At 61.6% G+C, this 19,580-nt stretch overlaps 1 protein-coding gene and 1 long non-coding RNA gene across 2 annotated transcripts; one reads left to right on the top strand and one right to left on the bottom strand.

Annotated features, from left to right (window-relative positions):
- Window positions 1-532: 532 nt before the first annotated feature.
- LOC144382081 (uncharacterized) lies at window positions 533-5,491 on the bottom strand. The gene is made up of 3 exons (XR_013448480.1): window positions 5,275-5,491; window positions 3,330-3,371; window positions 533-970 (listed from the first exon to the last, which is right to left on the bottom strand). It is a non-coding gene; the product is annotated as an uncharacterized LOC144382081 (long non-coding RNA).
- A 4,057-nt stretch (window positions 5,492-9,548) lies between these two features.
- SOX8 (SRY-box transcription factor 8) lies at window positions 9,549-14,626 on the top strand. The gene is made up of 3 exons (XM_036083392.2): window positions 9,549-10,083; window positions 11,426-11,655; window positions 12,391-14,626. Exons 1-3 carry the CDS (start codon window positions 9,662-9,664, stop codon window positions 13,125-13,127), a joined length of 1,389 nt encoding a protein of 462 aa, XP_035939285.1. The 5' UTR covers window positions 9,549-9,661; the 3' UTR covers window positions 13,128-14,626.
- The last annotated feature ends 4,954 nt before the right edge of the window (window positions 14,627-19,580 follow it).

The following is a 19,580-nucleotide window of genomic DNA, read 5'->3' as shown; positions in this document are numbered from 1 at the left end:
TCTTCTTGTGTGTATATTGCTAATGTTTGTCCTGGGTGTTTTCTTTTGACATCTTGTTCTGAGTGTTTGGTTTTTTTCCAAAGATTTTATTTATTTATTTGACAGAAAGAGACACAGTGAGAGAGGGAACACAAGCAGGGGGAGTGGGCAAGGGAGAAGCAGGCTTCCCGCTGAGCAGGGAGCCCGATGCGGGCCTGAGCCGAAGGCAGATGCTTAATGACTGAGCCACCCAGGCGCCCCGAGTGTTTTGACCTATAAATTATTGATACTTGTGTGGCCAAATGATCAGTCTTGTTTAATTATATCTTTACCACCTGCAGTGTGAGCTCTGTGAGGGCAGGGCCTGGCTCTGACCATAGGCTCCCCCAAATCTAGGCCAGACCAGCAATTTCTAGAACCCTTCTTCAGCCTCCATCTGTCCCCCGCCTGCATTGTTGGGGTAATAGCACACGTGCATCTTATAGTGTGAGTTTTTAAAGTGTCCCCCCATTTTTTTGTGGTGAAAAGCTCTCCTTTCAGAGCCCAACTGTAAAGTGGGACATGTAAAAGATTGGCGGGGGTGGGGGGTGGCGGCACAAACATCTTCTGCATCCTGGTAAGCCCCCAGCAGGAAAGCATGTGCCCAAGGCTCTCAGCCTTGGGGATCAGGGGGACAGTTATCCTGGTCCATGCTTCCAGGTCCTTCCAGCAAAGCTACAATCTGCACCTCCTCTCCAGGACCCAAGTGCTGCATTTGGGATGGGCTAGCAGAGCTGTCTGGGGAGAGCAGGGAGAAGCCGGCGCCCCTCAGCCCAAGCCCACTCGAGCTTCCATGCATCCCCCGGATGCAGGAGGTGCTCAGGGGACAGAAGGCAAGGAAGAACAGCTCTGCCATCAGGTGTGACCCAGGGTGCTGCTTTTCAGGTGGGGACAGTCCTCACAAAGGGCCCTTTGTCCTCAGCTTCCCCTGGCCCGAGTTGTATTGTTCTCCCTAGAGAAGGGCACAATGGGGCATTGTGTAGAGCAGAAAAGGGCCCTTGTCCAGCATCCAGCTCGCTGGGCTCCAGGCTCCCTCTCCGGGTTTACCCAGGGTGGGCGAGGCCATCAGAGAGGTCTGCTGGGAGCTCATGTTCTTCTATTTCCTCTGGGCCCTGCTTTCCTGGGAGCTGACTGCAGAGGACCAGTGAGTCTGAGGGTCTAGAACCCACATGAGAGTGGACCTCACAGAGCAGGCCTTGGGCCGAAGAAAGGCTGGCCAGTGGCTCGGTGCTTGTCTGTTTCCACCTGAATTTAATCAAAAGTGTGCTGATCTATTACTCGGCCATAAAAAGGAGTGAAATGTTGACACCTGCTACAATATAGACGAACCTCAAACACATCATGCTGAGTGGGAGAACCAGACACACAGGCCACATGTTGTCTGATTCCATGTATATGACATGTCCAGGATAAGCAAATCCACAGAGACCGAAAGCAGATTGGTGGTTATCTAGGGCTGGGGGCGGGGAGGGAGAAAAGTATTCTAGAGCCATACAGAGGTGATGGCTGCACAAAGTCGGGAATGCGCTAAATGGCACCCAACTGTACACTTCGAAATGCTTAAATGTTATGCCATGTGAATTTCACCTAAAACCGCCCCCCCAAACCTTAAAAATATCCTATGTTGTTCCAGAATGTCCTAGAAGGCACCGTTTTTACCTGTTGGAATAGGTTACATCATTTACACCAAACTTACCTCTTCATCTAGATTAGGGAGCATCTCACAGCTTTTGAATAATATTTAGATATGGGTACATCCTATGCTCCAAGAAGTCACTCCACTTAAAAACAAAACCTTTTTTGTAAACCCTGAGGCAGCTGCAGGGCCGGGAGGCTGGTGCTGGGGAGGAGGCACCAAGCTGGCTTCCTCACCCCATGGGCTCAGTGCCTGCAAGCCCCAGGTACATGGGGGTCTCTCCCTGGAGAGGCCTTTCCCCCACCCCAGGAGCCTGGGTGGTGGGGCTCCTAAACCTACATTTTCAAGCCAAAACTGTTGGAGAAAAAGTCAGGCTGGTTACAGAGGGATTGGTGCTGAGCCCCGCCTGGACAGAGTGAGCGAGAAAGAGCCCAGGAAAGGACAAGAAGGGAGAAAGGGAGGCTCCCCGAGACAACCGGTCAGCTCAAGCCTGGGGCTGGTGTCACATGGACCCACGGACAAGCCAGAACCCCTGGGCCCGTCCTGGGGGGCCCATCCACAGCTCCCCCAGTGCCTTCCCAGACCAGAGGCACACACAGGCCCACAGGCTGGCGGTACTCCCAGCAGCTGCGGTACGGCTTCACGGAGGAATGAGCCCCATGTCGGCACCTCGTCCAGCTGTCCCCAGGCACCCTGGCTTGGCAGCCCCCGCTGCCTCAGGGCAATTGTCCCTGACGTGCATTTGCAGCTGTCTCTGGCACCCACAAGAACCCAGCTTGGGCCCGACCTAATCGCCCACCCTTCATTTACCCCAATTTTTCATGTCTTGACATCTGTTGATGGGGGGACAGAACCCACGGGCACTAACATCTGTCACTTTTTTCTGGGGGGGTGGTCAGTTTGGGCTGGTCCCACCCTGACTGTCCAGTGGCCAAGACCCCGGGTAAGGCTGGCAGGTGCAGGTGGGGGTGGGTGAGCAGGTGCTGGGCCATTTGCTGGTTTTCGGGAACTGACTCACGGACGGCTGTTCTGCTTGGCTCACCCGTCTCCTCTCCTGGCACCCTCGCTTCCCATGCCTGCACCCCAGAGGGAGATGTGGTTCTGTGTGGCCCGGCAAGCCGGTGAGCCACGATCGCAAGGCAGAGAGGAAAGCAAAAAATCACATTGCTGTTACATTTCATGGCCGTAGAGCCTGATGGGGGAAGAGAATGTGCAGCGAAGTTTTTTCTCCTAGAGTCAGATTCTGTCCTGGAAGAAGTTTTGGAAGCCGCCCAGGCCAGGGGTCACAAACAGGAGGCCTGCAGGCTGAATTCTGCTTGCAGAGCTGCGCCAGTGACCAGTCACCACAATAATGCTGCATAACAAACAGCCTTAAAACCAAAAATCACGGTGTCGGCCACACTGCTACCCCCCGGAGCTGGGCTCAGGCATGCATCTATGGTCAGCTGAGGTCTGGGGGCAGCAGGACGTGGGCTGGCCGTCGGGATGATGGGGCCTCTCTCCAGCGGCCCGCAGGCCCCAGCCCTCCTTACAGCCTCGCCCACAGCAGCTCCGCACTCCCCTCCTGACCGGGCTCCAGAAGACACCAGCATGCAAGACCCCTGATTTGGCCCAAACTGCTCATTTCATAGGCTGGGGGAGCTCATGCCCACCACCATCCAGCATTGTGTCTTACCTTCCTGACTCCTGTCCAGTGATCCAAGCAGACATCTCATTTCTGAAAAGAACAGGTGGCATTCCTATTAGATGCTCTCCCTGAAGATGGAGCTGGGCCCCAGCAGTGCGGATGGGCCCTGGAAGTCGCTAGCTTGGACTGACGAGGAGTCACAGAGAAGCAATAAACATCAGGTCTGGGCTACTGCACGCCCAGCACCCTGCATACATCAGCTCACACAGGCCCCGCCGTGAGCCCACAGAACAGACAGGCATTCCGGACCCCTCGACTGCCCAGAGGAACCCCGTAACTTACCCAAAGTCAAGGGGCCGCAGGGGACAGACGGCATCCGGTCCCGTGACCTCAACGCCCTCCTCTTCAGAACTCCAGCCCCTTCTTGGGGGATCCCTACAACTCCCTCCTACCCTTTCCACACCCTGAGGGTGGCAGGCAGGGGCAGGCGGCCAGCACGCGCACAGCCCAACCCACAAACCACTACAAGGCACCTCTTCTCACGCTTTATTAGAATGCTTAGCCTCTGGAGCTCCTTGAGAGCTTGCAGCCAGGGAAGCTGGATGTGAAGCCCCAGGAGCTGCCTGCACCTTCGGCCCCTGGCCTGAGCCTCTGGTGGTGGGGGGGGGGGAGGAATCTCTGCCACTCTTGCTCTGGGCCTTCCTGACGGACTCCCAAGAACCATCAGCTTTCTTCCACTCCGCACAAGGCTCCCGCCTGAGGGTGTCTTAATTAAACCCTCCTTCGCCAAGTTCCGAAAAATAAATACTTGGGAGACAGCGGAAATCTTTTGACAGGGTGTGTTTTAATTTGCCTTTGGCACTGCTGTGTCTCTGGAAACTTCCGTGGTGGCAGAGCCAGCCGGGGCCCCTCACTCCAAAAGAGGATTTTTCTCTCTGATGTTTTTATTTCAAGCTAGCATTTGCCTTTCTCCGTCATAACTGATCTAGGGCTCCACTTCCAAGGGGTTCCCACTTGGATCTCTTGAACAAGAAGCCTCATTAAATCTGAAAGTTAAGTTCAGACGGACAAGCGCAGCTCACGCAGCCTATTTGGGCCCAAAAGCCGGTTTGCTGGAGTGAGAGTCATCATCCAACATTCTGGCTCCCCTCCTGCAAGGGGGTTGAGAAAGCCTCTCCTGGCCCTATTGCCTCTCAGAGGAGCCCAGTGACCAGAACACAGGGGAGCTTGGTGCACGGGGATGGGGCCCCAGGTGATGGTGAAGGGCAGGGGTCCCGGGGACTGGGGTCCAGGGGGCAAGAGCCCAGAGTAGCCAGAAAGTCCAGAATGAGGATGGGGTCTGGGTCCCAGGGATCTAGGAGCCTGGTATTATATAATGCCCGCCTGCACAGACAAGGAAGGGAATGTATTGGCTTATGGGATGGAAGTGTCCAGAGGAAGGCAGAGGCAGATCCCAAGTCTCTAACACCTCAGCGGACTTGGTTCCCCCATAGATGATATTGCTGCCGCTTGGCCTGGACGCCTGGTGCTCACCTCTACCCAAGGAAGGCTGTATTTGGAGACCCCAGGGACCCTGCCTGAGGACAGTTTCTGGCTACAGAAGCAGCCTCTGCCTGCTGTCAAACATACACACCACGACCTGAATGTCGCTGGTGGAGTCAGGCCCCCAGGCCCAGGCCTAAGAGAGGAGAGATGGATAGGCACAGCCGGAGGCCGGGGGATCATGACCAGCAGGGGGTGAGCGGAGGCCAGAGCAGAGACCACAGCTGTTCTCCACACATCTGCGTAGCACATGTCACTGGACAGACCGTGTTCACTGGGGCTCAGCCCTCTGGGTTAAGCATTGCCCTCTCCCCAGACTTTTTCAAAGAACGGCCACAGCCGGGGGTCCCACTGGGCTGTCAGCAGTCATCCCCGGGGGCAGTGTGGGTTTACTTCTCAGGAGGCTTCAGAGCTCCCAAGAAGGTGCGGAGATGTAGCCTGGAGCACATACCTGGAGGCTGGGCAGTGTCCTGAAGATGCACTAGCTTGGAGCAGCTGTCCCCTCTCTGGAGCAAGCCGCTCAGGACCAGCACCCCCCGCGGGCTGGCCCACGACACCCCGGTCCTGCCGGCAGAGGGGGAGGAATCTGGGCGTGATCTTCCTGCCAGTGTCCTCCGCACACATAGCATAGAAGGCCAAGGAACAGACAGAGCCAGCTCCCAAGTGGACATCAGCCCAAGCAAGGGGAGGGCTTTGACCCAAACCAGAACCTCCACGCCAGCTGGCAAACTAAGTCGGGGAGGGGTGTTTCAACAGAAAGCTTGGCCCGGAGCCCTGATAGTCTGTTACTGAGGGACACTGGACTCCTGGCGTCCCGTGAGCCCCCTCGCCTCTCTCTCCGGAGACCCAGCGGGGCAGGATGAGGCTGTCTTTACGGAGCCACTACTCAGAGCTGATTGCTCATCTTTGTCTCGGACTTTCGGTTTCTGCAGGCCAGCCAGTAATTAAAAGCACCAATTAATCTCTGAGACTGAGCCGGGGTTCCCAGGATGTGATGCCAACTGCCTCGGGCTGGCTCGCGGAGAGGCCCAGGTCACGGCTGCAGACACACAGGGGACATGCCGTCCCTGGGGCTCAAGGGCCCATGGGGCCCGCCCCAGTGCCTTTCTCTGAAAGACCATAGAAATTGCGGACATGGCCTCCCTCGCTGTCCAAGATGAGGGCAGGGGGCGGGCAGAGAGACCGGCAGGGCGATGCAGGGAGTGAGAGGATGCCCTCCTCCATGGCGGCTTGCAGCCCTCAGCAGCCCTTCCTCCCAACTCAGCCTCTCCAGCGCCCACCACACACATGTGCACATGCACACACGGGCGCGCACACACACGTGCACACTTGCGGGCGCGCATGGGCGTGCACACACATATGCACACACATGGATGCGCACACATGCGGACACGGGCTTCCTGAGCTTCCCTAGAAGCCAAGGGGTGGGAGGGTTGGAGGTCTTCTGCCTAGAAAAAGTTTCCTGGGAACCCTCCGAGCCTGGACCGGCCAGGACTCATAGGCACATGCGGTGCTTGCCAGCCAGACTTCCTTCTTCATAGGTGCTCCTGGAGCCTCTGCCAGGGGCACAGGTCTAGAATCTTCATTTCCTTCGGCCTTCTGACACCCCAGGGGCAGGGATATGGTCCACACTTGGCCCATCGGATCACTTCCCTGAGACCGCAAAGACCAGTAGGTGAAGGTAAGGTCATGTGGATTGGGGTGGGTGGGGGCGGGAAGGAAGAGCTAAGCAGGGGAAGCCAGGAGGTGGACTGAGAGGAGGTTCAAAGAGCTGTCCCTCAAGTTTTAAATCACTGTAGCTTCACTCTTTCTCAGATACCCTGTGCTCTCTGCTGCCTCAGGGCCTTTGCACATGTTGCCCCTCCTACCCCCCCCCCCCACCATTGAGGGAATGGTCTTCCCTCTTTCTTCAAGCGGTTGGAAGCTTCAGGTCTCAGCTTAATTTTACCTCCTCAAAAGACTCCTTCCCAGACACCCAGACAGACAGACAGACACACACACACACACACACACACACACACACCCCTCTGCCATGGTGAGTGTCTGGACCAAGGTCAGCACTAATGGAGGAGGAGGCTGGACGGCATGCTGGCAAGTATACAGGCCTTCCAGAAGGCCAGGAGGCTGTGGATCACTTCTGGGTGCCACCCCACGTGTCTGCAGCCTGCTCTGGGCCAATGAGCTTGCACCTGGATGCTGCCTTGTGGGGAAATGCACACACATGCTTTCAGCCAGCCTGAGTCCAGGCCTGGCAGGATTTGCCCCTTCCTACCCATCCCGTAGGAGTTATGGGCTGCACATACATGATAGGCACGGCCCACCAGCACCCCTCCTGATCCCCAGGGCGGTCACTGCAGCCCTGTGGAGCTGTGGGTGGGGCCTAGGACCACACATGCCACACCACTGTGTGACCTGGGTTTGGCATGGGATGCCCCCAGCCTGGCAGTCACCTGCCCATGACCCACTGTGGGCCAGGGGGGAGCAGGGAGAGGCTGCCTTACCTGATGCCCCCCATGCAGTCTGTACTTCATGTTCCTGGCACAGCAGAGTGCTTCATGCAAAGCCAGACCTGGTGCCCAATGGTACACTGGGTGCAGGGAGGGGTGGGGCCTGTTTTCTGGGGGGGTCCAGGTCTGCCAACCTCAACCCTCCTCCTGCTTGCACTTACATGGGTCCCCACAGACCACTAAGATCGATGGGTGCCCTCAGGCAACCCCCGCTTGGGCCCTCCCTGAGTCCTCCAACTGCCTAGTGGGGACCCCAAGTGGAGGCTGCCACAGACCAGCAGGTAAGGACATTCCCTGGCAAGTGACAGAGCCAAGGGAGACCAGCCATAGGACAGGAGACAAGAGCACAGGCCACTCCCAGAGACTATACCTCTGCCACCCTGGGCCCCCCCACCAGGGCTGTTCACCTTAGACAGCAACATCCCCCACCCCCCCACCCCCCGTGGCACTTTCCCATAAGGCAGAATATCAGGTTCCCTGATGTGGGGCAAGCAGCAGAGCCCATCCTGTGCCTTGGGGTCACCTATAGGTGACAGGAAATCTGGGCTCCTCCCTCTTAGGCCCTGAGGTGTCCCCACAGAGGGGCCGGCATGTTTCGGATGCAAGGCTGCAGGATCCCTGGGCAGCCCCCAGAGCCGCTGAGGTGAAGGCTTCATCCCTAGATGGGCAGCCGGGATGGACAGGGCTCCAAGGCCCAAGTGCGAACTAAAGAATCCGCAACCCCGGCGCGGGGGCGGGCCGGGGTGGAGCCAGGAGGCCTGCCCTGGGCAGCGAGGGGCACGGTGGTGGACCCGGGGTTGGTATATGAGCACCCGGGACACGCTTCGGCCAGACCCACCGACTTTCTGTTTGGAGTTTTCTGGTAACAGACCAGCTCCTGCGGCGCCGCTCCTTCGCTGCGGCGGCCACTGGCCCAGACGTCCATGACTCTGAGGAGGGCGCGCGGCTGGGGAATTGGGCGCCCTTGCCTAGGGTCACCAGGGGCGCGCGGGCCACAGCTCCCACTCGGCCACCCGAGGGCCTGTGGCGAAGCTCTGGGCGGCCGGTCCGTCGCCTCCCGGCGGGTTTGGCAAAGAATCTGAGCCGCCCTCGGGGACTGCCAGGCCCAAGGCCAACTCGCGGGGGCGGCCTCGGGCGGGGACTCGGAGCCGCGGCCCGGCGCTAGCCTCCGGAGAAATGTCCCCTCTCCGACCCCGCCGCCCCAAGCCAGGCGGCACAGCCCGCCCCCTTCCCTCCAGGCTGGCGCGCCCACCTCCTCCACTGAGGGCGCCCGGGGCGGCCATCACCCTCGCCGGACCACCCAGGGCCGCCCAGCCGGACGGCCTCAACGCTCCTAAACCCCCACCCACCCCCCCAGGTCAGGCCCGGAAGGCCCTAGGCCCCCGTGTCCGGCCACGCCATCCGCCGGGCGGCCCTAGAGACTCCGCAACTAGGGTCAGCCCAGTCCCTGCCTGGCGCTCCCGCCTCCCTCGGTTGCCCGGCTCCTGGGGCCGCTCCCCCGCCCGCGCTCTCCCAGCTCATACCGGGACTGGGCGGGGGACCTGGGATCGCCCAGCTCCGAGCGGCGGCCCTTGGGCGCGCTTTACCTGGACGTGCGCGGCGCGCAAACTCAGGGCGCGCTGGAGGGTCTTGCCCGGCGCGCTGGCCCTGCGGGCGCGGAGCCCGGGCTTTGAGGCTACACGGCCGAGCCAACCCTCCCCTGGGCTGCAAGCTGGCAGCAGTTGACCCCTGCGCCTCTGGGTTGCGGGCGAGACGTCGGGGCTCAGGACCAGCTGTGGGGGAGGCTCTGGAGGACCCGCCTCCACGCGGAGCGGGCTTCCCTGGGCTGGGCGACGGGGCCAAAGGCGGGACCCACAGAAGCCGCGATGCACCCCGCAGAGACACCCCGGAGCGCCCCGCCGTCCCGAGTGTCCGACCCCTTTCCTTCCCCGCCCCGACTGGAAAAGCGGCCCCCGGCGCTGCGCGGCGCCGGGCGGGGCGCGCGGGGGCGCAGAGGGAACCGCTGCACTTTCTTCGGGTGGGGGAGGAGCGGGCGTCCAAGCTCCGCCCCCGGGAGCAGCGGGGCGCGCGCGGGCCAATGGGGAGCCGGGCAGGGGGCGGGGCCTCGCGGCTGCGGCTTAAAGAAACTTGTTGCGGATCCTCCGCCGGGACGGAGCTTCGGCGGCGGCAGCGGCAGCGGGAGGCCCGGGGTCGGGCTGCGGCGGCGGCGGCGGCGGCGGCGGGGACGCAGGTCGGGCTACAGCTCGGCGACTTCGGGTCCCAGAGCGGCCGCGGCGCAGCTGAGCAGCAGCCCCGCGGGTCCCGGTGCGCGCCCCTCCGCGCGCGGCCCCGATGCTGGACATGAGCGAGGCCCGCGCCCAGCCGCCCTGCAGCCCGTCCGGCACCGCCAGCTCCATGTCGCACGTGGAGGACTCGGACTCGGACGCGCCGCCGTCGCCTGCCGGTTCCGAGGGCCTGGGCCGCGCGGCGGGCGCGGGGGGCGGCGGACGGGGCGACGCGGCCGAGGCGGCGGACGAACGCTTCCCGGCCTGCATCCGCGACGCCGTGTCGCAGGTGCTCAAGGGCTATGACTGGAGCCTGGTGCCCATGCCGGTGCGCGGGGGCGGCGGCGGCGCGCTGAAGGCCAAGCCTCACGTGAAGCGGCCCATGAACGCCTTCATGGTGTGGGCGCAGGCGGCACGCCGCAAGCTGGCCGATCAGTACCCGCACCTGCACAACGCCGAGCTCAGCAAGACGCTGGGCAAGCTGTGGCGGTGAGTGCGCTGTCCCCGAGCGAGGGGCAGGGACGGGGCCCCAGCAGCGCGGGCGGGCTTCGAGTGGTTCTCGGGGGTACGCGGGGGCCCGGGAGGTGGCCCCGCGCCCGGCCTCGGCTCTGCTCCCAGTGGCTGTACCCAGGGCGAGTCCTAGTGGAAAACCGCACCCTTTGACGGGGAGACTGCACCCGGGATGCTCAGGTGGTCTGGGCCACAGAGGGCTGCGGGGCGAGTATGCAACCCTGAGCACACTCCCTCAGTCGCCAACAGCCCGCTGAAGGCTGTGGCTGGCATGCTGAGGAGAGGACTCCACCTGTGAGTGGCCCCAGAGTCTGGAGGCTTGTCCCTCCCCGAGGAAAGGTGGCTTCTGTCTAGAAGCAGGACACAGTATCAGGCAATGTGGTGCTCTCTGGAGGTGCCCCTCTTTGGAAAGGGCTCCCCTCCACTCTGACCAGCATGTGGGGGAAGTCAAGGCAGATGGAGGGGGTGCATGTCTGTTCAGCTGGCACATTCCCCACAGCTTCTGCCACCTCTGTGCCCCTCTGCAGAGAAGGACGAGGGATGCAGGAGGGGTCCAGCACAGGCATGCTTTGTGCATACTTGGGTATAGAGAAGCTGGACGTTTTTGCAGAAAGTAGGACTGCTGAGAACTGCCCGTCCCCACCAAATGTGTTCTACTTGGGTTTAAAATGGACGGCTTTGGGTTTGGGGCACTGGCTCCCATTTCCTGTTCCTCTCCCCATGAGTGGGCACTGGGAGTTTGCACATCTGTTCTCTGTGTGCCTGTCCCTTCTGCTCTGGGCACAGTGGACTCCGGCAGCCCTGTGCCCTATGCCCTAGGCAGTTGGAGGTGAGTTTCTGGAAGGGTTTGAGAGGCCGGTGTGTGTTCTGAGCTTCAGTGAGGACCACACGGGTTTTGCCAGCGTTCCTGGAGGTCTGGGAAGCCCAGATACCCATGGAATACCTGCTCGTCCCCAGGAAGCCCCGCTTTGTCCCCAGTGTGTTCTCTGCTGGGTTCTGCCTCCTCCCCCGCCTGCCTTAGAAAGCCCCAAAGGGAGGGGACTTACACAGGCTCTGGGCGAAGGGAAGTAAGAGGATGATGGAGATGGAAAGGTTTGTGTCTTGTTCTAGCACGTTCCTTTGACCCTAATGAGAACAGACCTCACCAGAAGTCCTCGCTGGCCTGAGCCTCCCCGTCCCCAGAGAGGGGAGCGCCTGCCCAGTGCCCGCTGAGGTGTGGGAGCACATGCAGGCCTCCCTGTGAGTGTCAGGGTCAGTGAGGCCCTCCCCCAGGGGTGGCATGGGGGCGCTGGCCATCCCGCTTCTGCCCTTGGTGCTGCAGCTTGCTGAGCGAGAGTGAGAAGCGCCCCTTCGTGGAGGAGGCTGAGCGGCTGCGGGTCCAGCACAAGAAGGATCACCCGGATTACAAGTACCAGCCACGCCGCAGGAAGAGTGTGAAAACAGGCCAAGGCGACTCTGACTCCGGGGCCGAGCTGGGCCCCCACCCCGGCAGTGCCGTGTACAAGGCCGATGTGGGCCTTGGTGACCCGCACCACCACAGCGACCACACAGGTGGGCTCCTGGGGCCCCACAGCATGTGCCTGCCCCAGCAGGAGAAGTCGGGGTTCCGGCATCCGCTGAGATGAGTAGTGGGGTGGGGAGCGGGGGCTCATGCCCAGGGCAGGTGGCTTTGAGACAATCACGTGTTCCCTGATGCACACGGGGAGGGAGGGGTTCTGCTTAGCCCCCTCTGAACACTGAGGGTCTCGCAGCTTTGCCTCGGTCCGGCGCTGGGTGACATGGGTGTGTTCTGCCCTGCCTGAGGACGTTTCTGCTTCCCCTGGCCTTTCTGCTGGTGCTGACCCAGCACTCCTGCCCCTGGCATGGTGGTCAGCAGCCCAGCTTTAGGATCAGACGGACTGGGGGAGAATCCCGGCCAGCCGAGCAGTCTCAGTCAAGCTGGCAAAAGCTGTGAGCCTCAGGGAGAATACGTTTTGTGTGGGTCACGCTGTGGTCATGTGCAGGGGGCTGGGCACTTCCTCTCCTTTCCCCTACCTTGGTCTTCACGGTGGGGCCTCCATGGCCCCAGCTCTTCCTGTAGAACGGCGCTTAACGGAATTTCCTCGGCCAAGGAGTGAGGTCTGGGTCTGGCTCCGCTGGAATTTCTGGGAAACGTACAGAAACAAAAAGCCGTTGATTTCTACCTGCGGCAGTTAGCGGGCTGGTGTTCCTCCTGGGTGCACATCGCCAGCCCGGCTGGCCCCCCACAGAAGGGGCATTCATCCCTGAAATGTGCTCTGTCCCCAGGGCAGACCCATGGGCCACCCACCCCGCCCACCACCCCCAAGACGGACCTGCACCACGGGGGCAAGCCGGAGCTGAAGCTGGAAGGCCGCCGCCTGGCGGACAGCGGGCGCCAAAACATCGACTTCAGCAACGTGGACATCTCAGAGCTGAGCAGCGAGGTCATCGGCAACATGGACACCTTTGATGTGCACGAGTTCGACCAGTACCTGCCCCTCAATGGCCACTCGGCCCTGCCCGCGGAGCCGGGCCAGCCCGCCGCCAGCTCCTATGGGGCTGCCTCCTACTCCCACTCGGGGGCGGCCAGCATCGGGGCGTCCCCCGTGTGGGCCCACAAGGGAGCCCCATCGGCCTCCGCGTCGCCCACCGAGGCGGGCCCCCCGCGGCCGCACATCAAGACGGAGCAGCTGAGCCCCAGCCACTACGGTGACCAGTCGCACGGTTCTCCGGGCCGTGCCGAGTATGGCTCCTACGGCGGCCAGGCCAGCGTCACCACAGCCGCCCCCGCCGCGGCGGCCAGCTCCCTCACCAGCTCGCAGTGCGACTACACCGACCTGCAGGCCCCCGGCTACTACAGCCCGTACCCGGGCTTCCCGTCCAGCCTCTACCAGTGTTCCTACTTCCACCCTTCTCGTCGGCCCTACGCCTCGCCCCTGCTCAGCGGCCTCTCCGTGCCGCCTGCCCACAGCCCGCCTGGCAACTGGGACCAGCCCGTGTACACTACCCTGACCAGGCCCTGAGGGCACTGTGGCCCGGGGAGGGGGCCGGCATTGGCCAGGGAGAACCTTGATCTCGGCAAAGACAGACGGAGCCTCAGGTCTTGCAGAAGGGGTGCGCTGGTGGAAGGAGAGGAGGTGGCGGCTCCGGCAGGTGCCTGCTGGCGTGTGCAGGGGAACCACGCTTGGTACCCAACGCACTGTGGCTTCCAGATCTTCACACTCCCTGCGGCCAGCAAAGCCCGCTCCCTGCACCCTCTTAGCGGCGACTGGCGACTCTGGAACCAAGGACAGTCTTCTGGCCCCTTCCCTGCAGACACCTTGGTTTTGCACCTCAGTGGACACAAAGCAGCCCCAGCACAAAACAGAAAGGAGGGAAGAGGCGTGGGGTGTCTGGCCGCCTGTGCTCCGAGGTCCCTGCCGGCCTCCCGTGCGTGGAGAACTCCAGGGGACCCACGGGGATCGTTCCCGCGGTTTGGCGGCATCCACAGCCCGGCGGGAGCATGTCTGCAGGAGCCCCTCTGGGGACCAGCCTATCTGCTCCGAGGTGCTCCCCGCCGTTTAAGGCTCTTCCTAGCAAGGTTTGGCTGCGACTAACCCTTCTCTCTTTTTATTTTATTATTATTTTTTTTAAATTTTTATTTTGAAACTTAAACACGTTCGATTTGTTTGGGAAGCTGTTGAAATGTATTTATGTTCTGTATTATTTTATCTTTAATTAATGAAGTAATTTGTGCAGAGAGTAGAATTTAAGACAAAACGGAGGCCGGGTTGCTGAGCACGAGGGCTAGGAGGACAGGTGGTGGGGTGGGATCCCCTCCTCCCCTCCTCCCCTCTTCCCCTCCTCTCCTCCCCTCCCCTCGCCTCCCCCCCCCAGCTCCAGGCCCCCCGAGGAGGTGGCCAGGACCCCAAGGGAGGAGAAGAGATTTGCCTTGTAGTGTCTCTGACCGGCGTTCGCCGAGGTTTGGAAGGCAGGGGTGTTGCTGGAGGCCGTCCCCACCCACGGCTGTGCCAAGCAGTGGATGGGGATTTCCTGGGATGGGGTGGCTGCAGCAGCACGTTAATCTCGGCTCTTAGGAACCAGACGCCACCTACAAGCTGTGAAACTAAAACCTTCTCCACTACAGTGTGTAGAGTCTTAGTTTTAGATGAATAATCCTGCTCGACGCGTACCTGCTTCCACTGTGTGCTGAGCACTGATAACTCCAACTTCATGGAAACTTGTGCCTTTAAACTTTGTACATTTAAAGACGTCCGAGAAGTTGCTTCTTTTTACTTTTTCTACTTTTTTCCTACCTTTTTCTAGAAAAGAAAAAAAAATTTTTTTTGGGGGGGGCATATCTTTTTCTGGGGGTGGGGGCAGGGAATACAGCAAACTCATTTTTACGCCAAGTCTGTTGTTCCGCGTGGGGTCTGGTCTTCCGCCGTCACTACCTGCTGTGTTCTGCTCCTTTCTGACCAAGCAACGCTAACTTTTGTACAGACCAGTTTGATAAAATTAAAAAAAAAATGCTTTTTATCTACTTGGGCTGCGTTTTGTGTGTTGCTTTCTGTACGCCTGGGGTCTCGTTCGGGAGGGTGTCGGCCGAGGCAGGAGTGGGGTTCACCCCGGGCCCTCCTCAGAGGATGTGGGCACCCGGAGCCCACGAGGGCAGAGCCAGCGCCCCGGCCCTACAGGGGCTGGGTCTGCATTTGAGCAAATCTCAGAGGCCCCAAGACGCCAGAGTCTTCCTTCCCCCCAGGGCCTATTCAGTAGGCAAAACGGGTCCAAATCCCGGGACGTGGTTTCCTCCCAGGCAAATCCCAGAGCCGGTTTCTGGGTGGCTGGCGGCATTTTTCGGGCGCTGGCGCAGAGCCAAGCGGGGAGCCGGGTGAATGCCGCCCTCCAGGCACCAGGCGGGGTTGTCTGGTCGGCAGACTGTTTCTAAGGAGAAATGCTTGCGAGGAGCACCAGCAAGCAAGGGCAGCCTCACCCCCTGGTGGGGCCTCCCCGGCACACGCAGCTGGCTTAGGGGCCTCACCTGGCTGGGCGCACCCGCCACCGGGCCCTGGAGATGCATCTGGGGCATCTGCGTCTGGGGCCGAGAGGAAGATCGGGCTTCTCACAAGAACCCAGATCCTCGAAGCAACTGGCTCTGTGATTCTAATGGGGTGGCCCGGGTAGGGGGGCACCCGCCCCATCCCCTTGTCTGCCAGCCGCCTGCGTGGCTGCGATCCAGGGCGCGTACCTCACCCCGCGCTGGAGAGCCGTGTCCTGGGCCTGCCAAGAGTAGTGTTGGGGAAGAGCGGCCCGGATTTACGAGGGTTCGTGAGGTCTGGGGCGTGCCAAGCCTCCCGGGCGAGGCCAGTTCTAGGAGGGGGCTGCAAGCCAGGCTCAGGGAGGCCTGTGTGGAGTCAGTCCAGCATGTCCTGCGTCCAGCCAAGGGCTGTCCAGGTCCATATGGCCCTCCAGGCTCTCACACTGACACCCCAAAGCAAGGAAACCCCCTGCATCCGGCTCCCTGACAGAGGGAGCGAGGCCGCCCCTTTGTGGCTCCGGGATCAATCAGGCCTTGCCAGGCTCCCCGGGGGCGGGAGGCTCTGCCAGTTTTGTTTGCACTTGGAGGGGCTCCTGCGTGTTAACTCCCGGGGGCCCAGCCCTTCTTCCCGCCAAGGTGACTGGTCCGAAGGCCCCGATGGCCCTGGGTCCCAGCCCAGGCAAGCCTCCGGTGGGTCTCCTCCCTCTGAGCTCATGGGGAGGGCAAGGACAGCCACCACTGTTTTGGCAAGGCTGGGCCTCTGCCGGGGCCAAGGCCACAGAGATGCGATGCCCCCCGACCCCTGCTCTCTGGGGGCCAGGCCGCTGGCCTCCCTGTCGGAACATTCTCAGGCTTTGGAGTCATGGGGTCTCTGCTCCCCAAATGCAGGGTCCCCAGTGATGTTGTGAAGAGGTGGCCGAGGCGGGTCCCTGGGGTGGGGGTCAGGGCAGCTGGGAGGGGTCCAGGGGCTCCCCTGGGCCTCAGGCTTGTGAGGGCTCTTCCAGTGAACTCCCAGCAGACAACGTTATTCACAAGGCTGGCCTCTCCCCACTTTGCCCGAGTCCAAGGGGGCAGTTGCCCCAGCTGGTCCAGAGCTCCATTCTCCCGAGAGCGTTCCACCGGCCCGTCCTGGGGACGAGCGGGCGGGAAAAGTTCCTCATTTTTCATTTCCTTCCCCAGAGCAGAGCGCACTGCCTCTGATCTCCGCTGAACAGAACGCCCTATTCAGAGACAAAGGGGAAACAGCGTTTATGACCCAGACCCTGCTCTGGCAGATTGGGAAAGCCCCTCCTGGTCCTTCCGGGGACGATATCGGCTTTCAGGAGTGCATTTTCTGTTTGGATGTGAGTTCATGGGTGGTGTGGTTGCTGTCAGCTCTGGGGAGGGCCCGTGTCCTCCGAGCAGCACAGAGAGGGTGGGAGGCCCGTGCCCCGCTCACCAGGCCTGTCCCGGGGGCAGACCCCACCCCCAGCCTGCCTGCTTCGACTTTTGGCCACATTTGGGGGACAGCACCCAGGGCTGGTGTCCCAGACTCAAGGATGTGGCCTGCTGTGTGGACGCAATGCATCCTCCCCCATGTCTGGCCCAGGGCCTCCAGGCCGGCCCTGGACAGAGGATCTTCAGGACCTCACCTCTGGCTGACCAGGTCTGCAGGGGCTGTGGGCCACACATTGGGGCTGGTGTGACGTGTTTGTGGGTGGTGACTGACGGCCCCTGGACACTAGACAAGTCCTTACCACCCTGTGTGGACAGCCTCCTGGGACACATTCCACCAGGCATCCGGGAAAACCCGTGCAGGCCAGGACCCAGTCTCAGGGTCATGGAGCCAGTGGGGCGAGACGCCCTACTCCTACCCCCGCGGCCAGAGTAGACCCCAAGACAAGGGAGATGGAGCTGCTGCCACCAGGCCCACGGGGCCCAGGATCGTTCCCAAGGGGAGGAGACATGTAACTGTGCCCTGGGCCTGGGCGTCTTCTCCTCCCTGTTGGCCTCAGCCCTGCTGTCCCTCAGGCCCCTGCTCCCCCCAGCCTGCCCTGCAGCCCCAGCCCGGTCCTGAGGACACTTTGGCGGCTGAACTGACCACTGCAGGCAAGGGGGATGGCGTGCCTGGGAGCTGCAGGGACCCACCCCGGTCCCCGTGCTACCTCCCCAGGAAGAGGAAGTCAGGAAGAAGACGAGCATCATGGTTCTGTCAGTGTTTCAGAGACCTCACGTCCTAACACCTCCTGCTTCTGTGTCTGACTCCGGGCCAGAGCCTGCCTGCTTGTGGGCTCCCTGTATCCTGGAAGGAGCAGATGTGCAGACCACCCCCACCCCCAGCATGGGCTGTGGAGGCCTGGGGCTCCCCAGGGGGCACGGGAGCCTTCCAAGGAGACAAGTTGAGAAAGGAAGGAGCTAAAGGGGCAGACACACGGGGGACGTGGCCCTGCCCTCCTGTGAGGACCCTCCTGGTGCTGAGAGCCCGGCACGGCCACCCCCAGGAAGAGTGGGAGCTGGGCTCTGAGGGGCTCCCCACCTCCTGCCTTCCCTGCCGGCTCCCCGTGCAGCCTCAGCTTTCCCAACAGTAAGATGGGAATAAGCCCCCCTCCCCGGGTGCTGGGGGCCTCAGTGAGATTAGGACCCCGCTGCGACCCGGCGCCCTGCTCCAATCCCCGAGAGCGACTGTTGGCATACGACCACCTCTGATCACACGGCACTTCTTTCTGCTCATCTGCACGGTGAGGTGGGTTTGTCAGTAAGAAAATTAAAAGTAAACCAGGCAGAGAATGTGCATTCCGAAGCCTGGGGGAATGAGGGGGCACTTTTCCTGGCCTGTGCCTCTGGGACCCCTCCTGCTGCATGGGGCTGTCTTACAACCCCTGCCCACCCCCCACCCCATCCACCCCCCCAGGAAGGCGGGCCAGGCCCAGGGTCCGAAGCTCTGCCCCTTGCCAGGGATCTCTGTGTGCCTCAGTTTCCTCCTATGACCGTGGGGCAGTGACGGCCTCACTGAGGTGCTCTGAGGAGTGACCTGGCTTGGCACACATGTCAGACACACGTGACAGGTACCTTCCCACCCTGTCCCGCAGCCGACTCGGTCCCCAGAGCGTCACTAGAGCCCCGGGGCCTTCACTCCCTTCCCTAGTCCGCCCCAGCCTCGCAGGCTCAGCTCAGGCTCCCTGCCTCCCGCACCCTCTCTGGGCTGCCCGGGGAGGGGCAGCTGTCCCCCGGGGGCTGGGGCCAGAATTCGGTCCCACTGAGGCTGTGGTGGGCAAGCGCAGGACACTTCGCGGGGCTCACCACGAAGTCAGGTCCGGATTCTCCCTGGAGCCGCGTGGGCACCTGCGGGAGGCCCACTCACCAGCTCCCCCGAGGCTGAGGTGGGGCTGCAAAGGGTTAAGGGGCGCGCGGCCCGCGGGAGTGCGGGCGGGCGGCAATGTGCCTTCGGGGGCTGGTGCGGGGCCAAGAGCCGCGGCGAAGGCGCTGCATTTTAATGAATCATTATTGCCGGGGAGGCCTTTGTCTTTCTTTATCCGGTGCACAATAAAAGAATTAATTAGACAGAAAATGGCAGGGCAAGGAACTGACAAGTCATTAAGGGCTGCTGAATGACCGATGAGATGCGCGCCGGGGTGGATTTCGGCTCCGGAATGATAATGGCCGGGCCGGGTGCTTTGTATGCGCGACCAGCCGGCCTCTGTGCGGGCTTTGTGGGCGCTGGCATTGTGGCCCGCCGGGGCGGCCGGGCCTGGCCCGATCCCCAAAGGCAAAGTGGGCAGTGGGAACCACACACAAAATTGGTGTATTAATTTTTGTGTGCAGACACAGCAGTAAATATTTGGATGCAAAGGAACTTTGGGATGGGTGTTCTGGCCCCCGGGATCTACTTCCTGACTTGGTGGAGGGGGGGGGACCAAGGTTGGCATGGGGGACGCAGTAGGCAGGGGTGGGGGGAGGAGAGGAGGGGAGAGGAGAGAGGGGGAGACCCAGAAGCTCTTCTTAGAGCCGGGCTCCACCCCCCCCAGCTGCTGTCATGGTTATTCAGACGTCACCAGGGAGGGAGTGCCACCCACAGATCCGGCTCTCCCACCCAGAAAATTTGAGCTCCTTGGCGGTTGCGGGGGTGGGGGGGCGAGAGTGGAGAGCCTGTGAAGTAGGAGCTCATGGGGCTCCCACTGCTCATGGCTCCTGGTCCACGGGGTGGGGGCTCAGCACCTCCCGTCCCTGTGACCCGTGGCCCCTGGGGGCTGGATTTGAAAACTGGCTGGATCGGAACCTTTGCAGCAGGTCCGATCCCCCGCTGGGCGTCGTCCCTGGGTGCCTTGTGGGACGGAGGGGGAGAAATCCCAGACAGCTGGGGAGAGGTGTCCGCTGTCCCAGGGATGATGAGAACTTTGGAGAAAAAGCGATGTTGGTCAATCAGTCAGTCAACAACCCTTCCCTTGCTGGATGTTCAGGGACAGGGGATACAACCGGGACC

This window comes from Halichoerus grypus, chromosome 6, assembly GCF_964656455.1.
Source record: "Halichoerus grypus chromosome 6, mHalGry1.hap1.1, whole genome shotgun sequence".
In the NCBI taxonomy this organism is placed as follows: domain Eukaryota; kingdom Metazoa; phylum Chordata; class Mammalia; order Carnivora; family Phocidae; genus Halichoerus; species Halichoerus grypus.
This window is presented reverse-complemented; position numbering and strand designations above follow the sequence as displayed.